The sequence below is a fragment of the Montipora capricornis genome, chromosome 13, assembly GCF_036669925.1.
Source record: "Montipora capricornis isolate CH-2021 chromosome 13, ASM3666992v2, whole genome shotgun sequence".
Lineage (NCBI taxonomy): Eukaryota > Metazoa > Cnidaria > Anthozoa > Scleractinia > Acroporidae > Montipora > Montipora capricornis.
Genome location: NC_090895.1, coordinates 23,792,374 through 23,799,873, shown reverse-complemented (window position 1 = coordinate 23,799,873; position 7,500 = coordinate 23,792,374). Strand labels below are relative to the sequence as shown.

General features: G+C 39.9%; 2 protein-coding genes across 5 annotated transcripts in view; one reads left to right on the top strand and one right to left on the bottom strand.

Moving 5' to 3' along the window:
* Positions 1–3,226: 3,226 nt before the first annotated feature.
* The window catches only part of LOC138030108 (peroxidasin homolog), a 42,723-nt gene continuing 38,449 nt past the window's right edge, over positions 3,227–7,500 (bottom strand). For 3 of the 4 annotated variants that reach the window (XM_068877983.1, XM_068877984.1, XM_068877985.1), the window contains one exon: positions 3,227–3,716. In XM_068877983.1, coding sequence (XP_068734084.1) covers positions 3,664–3,716 — 53 coding nt within the window. In that variant the 3' untranslated portion in view covers positions 3,227–3,663. The remainder of the gene's footprint in view (positions 3,717–7,500) is intronic. The other variant, XM_068877986.1, reaches the window with a different exon arrangement.
* LOC138030125 (uncharacterized) overlaps positions 6,540–7,500 on the top strand; it is a 3,633-nt gene continuing 2,672 nt past the window's right edge. Inside the window, exon 1 of the mRNA XM_068878009.1 lies at positions 6,540–7,500. This exon is cut by the window's right edge and continues 2,672 nt beyond it. Within this exon, the coding sequence (XP_068734110.1) occupies positions 7,127–7,500 (374 nt within the window). The 5' untranslated portion in view covers positions 6,540–7,126.

Sequence of the window (7,500 nt, the reverse complement as noted above, 5' to 3'; positions counted from 1 at the left end):
TAAATGAATTATATACAACCACTAGTGGTTGTAACAAAGTGTACAACCACATATCAGTTCTTGTATAAACACATTGAACTTTATAAATGAAACTTTGAAGGAAGATGAATGAGACAAATACAACAACCTCTCAGTTTGCACTGCGTCTTTATTTTTCAGCCATCCAAACTTTACCGTACAGTTATTAAAAACTGGACTAAGGACATTACAAGGAAGGATTACGTTTTTGCAAACGTTGGCCGTGTAGCACTTTTATTTGAACAGACTGATTGTTTGATTCCGCTGATTATGTTGTATACGTCACGATATAAGTGGCCACTCAGATGGACTGGGCCGACTACATATATGGCTCCATAAACGAACAGTTCCTTCTTTTAATAATTCAACAATTAAAACTACATAGAGTTCTATTCCTTCGTGGTTCTGATTTAGCACACGGCCCCACTCCCCTTCGGGGTCTCCCGGTCTTCCTTAAGGCGACTCTAATAACAGCTCAAGCTTGTTGATACGTCTATCCAACACTGATCCATTCGAGGACTGGATGGTTATCAATTTCTCTTGACCTTAAAAATCTCGATGTACAGTAAGGATTTTAGCCATGGACCACTTGTTTCTGGATATACTGTTAGAACTTCCAAAGTGTCTTGAGAACAGGAGATGAGAAATAACTTGAAAAAATAAAACAACAGGTGCGTGGATAACTTCTACCTTTCGTCTATTACCCGCACTTAAAATAGATATTCTTAATTCAATAGACATCCCATCCCAAATCAAAGTCAATAAATCTCATCATCATAACAAACGTCTTTGGATATTCTACAAGGGAATAGACCATTTTCGATATATTAAAAAGGTATCATCTCGAGGCTCTGGGGCATAAATATAAAGACCTGTATGAGTTTATTCCCCAGAGCATCGAGATGATGCCTTTTGTTTAGGGCTGAATTTTAATACATCGAAAGTGGGCTATTCACAGCACAACGTACACAGACAGCACACCACCCCACCCCAACCCCACTTCCCTGTTTTAATGCAATTTCACTCAGCAAAGCGCTGTGTAAAGTCGTTATTGCAAAAGACAGATGACTACAAATTCAGCTAACTTTTCCAGTCACAAGAAACAAAAACTCGAGACAAAAAACGGGAAAGTGAAGAGATTTGTTTTCCCGATATAAGCAAAAATATTTGAGGTATGCATGATAAATTTAACTGGACCATTTGAGAATTACTGGGTGAGCCAAAAAAGAACCAGACAACTATTTTCTTTTCAGGCATTGGAACATGGAGAACTACCTTTATGCTCTGATTCCAGCTGTAAGGTCTGAATATTTGTGTTGATGGCTATCTCTTATTATAAGATATACACACTCGTTGACAACATATGATTAAACGCCTTACTAAGGCCATTCCAAGGCAAAATATTTTCTCTTCACTCATTTTTTCTTCAAAATTCGTTTGGCACGAAAAATTGCGAAGTGGAAAGAGTCTAATGATGCTTCACAATGCACTGAACTCCGAAAAGGGTTGCTGATAACATGTGACCGTGAGTCATTGAGTGTGATTCCAGGTCTGTGTCTATGTAACTAACCATTAGTGTTGCTCATTGTCCAGTACCCATTTACCCTGGCATATCCATTTCCGCCACCCTTCTTTCCCATTGTGTCATCTCTCTTGAACAGCCATTGTTGAGTGCTCCAAGGAAAGACTAAAGGAGAAGCATTAAAGAATAAGACTACGAAACAAACCAAATAAAACGTGTAACAAAAGCAATGAAAGACAAGACCCATTGTTATTGGACACAAGGGGCAATGAAACTAATCCAGATTACATAAGATCAACCACTCACACCAAGAAAACCTAGCCTTATGGGTCCTCCCTTTGAGGATATTTACCTAAAAGTGGAAGCAACGGTATCTGTCAACAAAAGTTATACCCAGTGGTCGAGAGGTAAGGAGCATTTTGCCTGCGAAAACCGCTTCTCTTTGGTAAAGTTTGACAAATTGTGCAATGTCAAAATCCAAGTAATTATGACGTCCCTTAGCTAAACTGCAGAATAATTATTTATTTACATATGAATGGTGTGTATTATTATGTGCCTTGTTCTTTAAGAGTGCCACAACAAGAACACAACAGTTTCCCGAGAATCTCAATGTTTTCCCGAGGCGCAGCCGAGGGAAACAATGAGATTCGAGGGAAACAAAATGAAGTGCTGCCTGAGGGACCAGTCATTAAGTGATTTGTTACAGAGAACAAAAAAAAAAACGTGCACCGGCAAAAGAAACGAGGTCGTCAGTCAACATTCGCAGGTAGCAGTGCACTGTTACCCTCTGACGTCATAGATTTTGGCGGGAAACAGTTTCTGCTAGATGTCAAATGACCTCGAAGTAACCAATGAGAGCGCACACTACAGGGGGAAAATTTCAGCTATATAACAATAAACACTTAATGACTGGTCCCGAGGGAAACAAAATGAACTGTTTCCCGAGGGACCAAACATTAAGTGATTTGTTATACAGCAAAACAAATGAGTCAAACATTTTGAAAGAAGCGCCCAGATTCCAGCGACAACATCAGGCCACCTTCAACAGCACGCTCTGATCACGTGCAACAGCGGTCAACATTTGGCGGGTAACAGTGAACTGTTCCCCGTTTGACGTAATAGTTTTCGCAATGTTGCCCGCTCATGGCATTTGGCGGTAAACAGTTTCATTGTTAAATGCCATGTGACCATGAACTAGCCAATGAATGGGCGCGCTGTAGCGGGAAAAACTCCAGCTATATAACAACAACAGTTATTCCCATCCCTTGACTTTAAACACAACACCATTTATACGGGGAAATTGAAGCAAAGATTTCAGAACAACCCAACAGTGAGCCTGTTCGCAGGATCATATGACAAGGTTCGAGGGGTTTTTCGAAAAAGGCGAGTGCCACTGTGTCAGGTGCAAATGCCATGCTAAGTTGCTCCTTTCAATTCATTCACACCTAATTTCTAAATGGCAGCAATTTTAGTAATTTTTTGTTTTTTTTTGGTTTAACCTGAAGTTAAAAACGCGGTACCGAGGGAGACATTGAGTGAAAAATATAAAAAATGGTATAAGAAACGTGGCCATTTGCATTGGAAAAAAGCAGTATGAGAAATTTGGCATGTAGGCGTCCTGGGAATTATCACGCATGCAAAATTTCTTATCATGTTGTATCATAAGTTCAAGAAATGGGGTGGCGTAATGGTGAGAGCACTCACCTCCCACCAATGTGGCCCAGGTTCTATTCCCAGACTCGGTGTCATCTGTGGGTTGAGTTTGCTGGTTCTCTACTCCGATTGGTTTTTCTCCAGGTACTCCGGTTTTCACCTCTCCTCAAAAACCAATGTTTGATTATTGAATTTGCTTTGAGTTAATTCCATTGGTGTCCTCAGTTAGTGCTCCTGTGCTAAATCCATTGACACTTAAATAAATTCATCATCATCATTATTATAAACGTACATCTTTTTTGGTTGTGTTGTCTTTCTGTCACAAACTTAAAGGTCGAAGAAAGAAAAGGAAAAAAAAAAAAGAACACATGCTGCTGGCAACTGCTTTTCGACGCTTGCCGAGCCAGTACCATTTTGGAGGGATCATTGGCCAGTAGCATCATTCTTCTGTAAGCTGCAAGCCACGATGGTTATGAGAAGGCCACCACCACGTCTGCTACAATGATCAAAGCAATCAGAGCACCTGTAGTTGCAAAAGAACAAGCGAGAACAATAACAGATAACATAAATTAATATTTAATAGAATATTACAGTGCACGAACTCTCCACGGTTTGAAAACATGCCACCTAATATTAGTCAGAAAAATTGTAAGCCTCTGACAGGATCAGAACTCATAAAGGCCTATAGAGGCTTTGAAACCATTCACCTCCTCATTCCCACCATCGAAACGTTGATTCTGGCAATATAGTACTATAGAGTTTTTGTTGGGTAGTCATGAAAACTCGATGTTATATCAAGAACGTACAGCTCTTAAGGTGGCTCAAACCAGTTTTAACGCTTCCAAGAGAAGCTCTTATTAAAAGGATCGTCACCACAACGATGTATTATGTATTAGCAACATTGTGGTACCAAATGAATCACGAATTACTGATAAACAAGATACGGTCATTATTGTGACGTAATATGACACCGTGGCAACGGGCAAGCCCCGTAAAAATACCCTTTATTTTGTCTTTGTGAGACAATGATTAACATATGTGAAACACAAGGTGTTACAAATAAACCCACTGGGAACTGGGAAAAATCCGAGCCCCAGATGGGATTCGAACTCACGACCCTCCGTGATATAGTACGGATGCTCTAGCCACTGAGCTACTGGAGACTCTATGGTTAGCAAGGGTGAAATGTGGGTATTTGACTCGAGCTGCATTACGCAACCACAGAGTCAAATAGCCACTGACTCCATAGCTCATAACTGCATTATGCAGTCACATTGAGAGCATCATTGAAATACAGTTGCCTTTATTTATTGTGAACGATGCGGCCAACCAACCACCAAAGTTAGCGAATATGAGACAATGATTAACATACATCAAATACGAAGTGTTACAAATGAACCCACTGGGAACTCGGAAAAATCCGAGCCCAAGATGAGATTCGAACCCACGACCCTCCGTGAAGTAGTAAGGATGCTCTAACCACTGAGCTACTGGAGTGGTGAGCTCGGATTTTTCCGAGTTCCCAGTGGGTTCATTTGTAACACCTTTTATTTGATATATTTTGTCTTTAGTTTCTCAAACTCGATGGCCCCATTTTTGTTTCTGAAAAGTTATCAGAAGGCTAAGATGAACTTTTTGCGAAGTTTAACAAAAATTGAGTCTTGCGGATTCAGAGCCACCTTAATTATGTGACTTTGTTAACGTGGCTCTGAATCCGCTCGACAGAATTTTTTTTAATTTTGCCGAAAGTTTCACCGTGGCCTTCTTATCACTTTTCGGCGATTAAAAAGGGGGATGGATCACCGAGGTCGTTTTTAAGATATGGGCAACTAAATCCAAAATATAGGGTGTTTTTGCTGGGCTTTCTCGTTGCCAAGGTAACTAATTACATCACAATAATGGTCACATCTTGTTTGGAAATAGTCGATGTTTCATATTGTACCATAAAACTGTTGTTACATGATACAGTGTTGTAGCGTCATTCGATCTAAAGAGAGTGTCTTTTAAATGTTGAACCCTTTCGAGCCTACATGACTGCGTTACATTTCATAAAAATTGTGAGGAGAATTTACATACTGATCACTCCTGGCCTTCAAAGAGTTTTAATAATTCGGGTTAATATTATAGTTATTTTAGTTTAATGGAAAGTAGGCTTTCACGTTGCAAAGGCTTGTTTCGTGAATAGACTTCTTTAGACTTTTACGTCATAGGTTGATCACATGATGTGTATTGGGTAAACAAAGATTTGCATTGCAAAGAGAATCATTGAAGGGTAAAGATGTTTTCTCTTTTTTCTTTTTTCTACGGAAATTCTTCCGTTGTTTTTCGGCATGCTACACTACTGTAGTGCTTATGATTGCTATTACAATTCAACAATGGAAGAGCTATCATGGCATGGCTTTCCACAGGATGAAAAACTCGTTAAGGTAAGTGCATAATTTGATCGATCGACAGTGCACTTATATACAGTACATATTTCGGTCTTCAGATTTGTAAATTAAATTTCCCCACATCGTGTAGGTCTGGATATCTAGGATTAAAAGGGACCCGAAAAATGATTTTACAATCACCAAACATATGAAACTTTGTTCATCCCACTTTCGAAAAGAAGATTTTGTAGACTTTTATGCTATTAAAGGAATCTGAAAACTGGGGCTTTCCGTTAACTTTTAGCTGGGCTAAAAAAAAAAAAAAAAACAGAGAGGTGTTTTGAGTGATCTAACGCGAGTTAGAGACAGTGACGAGAAACATTTTAACCATTAAACTGGATTTTTCAGCCACGAAAAGTTTAGAAGGGTACAGGAGTTTGTTTCCCCTAAAGGGTGCCGAACACTGAGGCAAGCAAACACCAAAGAGTTGATACTTCGTTGCTGTTTGACTCTGATCAAAAATCATTGGGAAGCGATGATGAGAGCAATTTGGATCAAGAAACTGATACTGCCGATTCCTCAAGAGATCATGTTCTTTCTGCAATTGTGCACTTGTCAATACAATACAATACACTCATCGTTCAATATTAATTCAAGACAAATAAATTTACAAAGAAAACAGATGAAGAAAGGATAAAAACTCTTGAAAGATAAATGTTGACTTGTGCAACCTCGTTCCCAGGGTCTCTCTTCTCTGCCTCCATTGTCGTTGAGAAAAGACCCCGGTTGACTCTGGTCACGTGTCTCCCAGAATCTGGGAGGTTCACCAAATGTGTGTTAGGGAACGGGTGGCAATGTAGGCCTTGTCGACATTGCGAAGAAGGGAATCAACACGCAATTCATTTTGAGGCCAGATGACCATCGACAAAATGTTTGACGGCAGTATTTTATGAACTACACACATGGAATTCGACCTGAAAGGCAAAAAGTTGTGGTCAAACCGATCGGACGCCACAGAAAATAACCTCGCGTTATTCAAGTTTTCACCCGTGTGAAGCACCGGATCAGCGAAGAATGCTGATAGTTTGCGACAATTTTAAAGAAAAGAAGATTTTGTCGTGCAAGAAAACAAGCGAAACGTTTATCCATGGGAAACAAACATGTTCAGCGATCAACCAGTGTGTTGTTATTTAAGTTCTCATGTCACGTATCGACCTCAAATCATCAAATCAAACTGTATTGACATGTGCAGGTATTTTATTTTGTTCTTTGATTTTCGTTTTTCTTTCGAATGTTTAACAACGTGATTCCTAAAGTCGCAATCTTGAACAGCGAGTTGACCGTTTTGACTTACGATATTTATATTTTTAACTTCGTGTAAATCGTCGATGTCGTTAAGATATTAGGGAACTTAAGCATCGACAACGAAATCGACGACGACGACGTTTGCGAACCGCGGTGGACTGGGTATAGGGTTTCGTTTTCAGCGGGAAAAACAAAGTTTAAGCATTTTAACCTGGGATCGTCGACGGATTTTTCGCTGGTGTACCCATTTCTCGTCATCATGGCATTTAGAGACGTTCGCAATCTTCTTCTTTTAAGCCATGACGATGGAACGATCAATGACGAAGAATTTCTTGTTCTTAACGACCTCTACGTTTCAAAAAATGCAGACTTTCCATACGACTCATACACGCCTTTTGATCTAGAAGAACTCGACGAATCTGAGTGTTTGGCGGAATTTCGCTTCCGAAAGCGAGATATTCCACGGCTGTACAATGTTTTACAAATTCCTGACACTCTTACCTGTAACCAGCGCTCGGTGTGCGATGGAGTTGAAGGCCTTTGTATGCTACTTAAGCGCTTGTCATATCCATGCAGATATGGAGATATGATCGTCCGATTTGCGAAACCCGTGCCAGTGCTCAGCATGGTTAC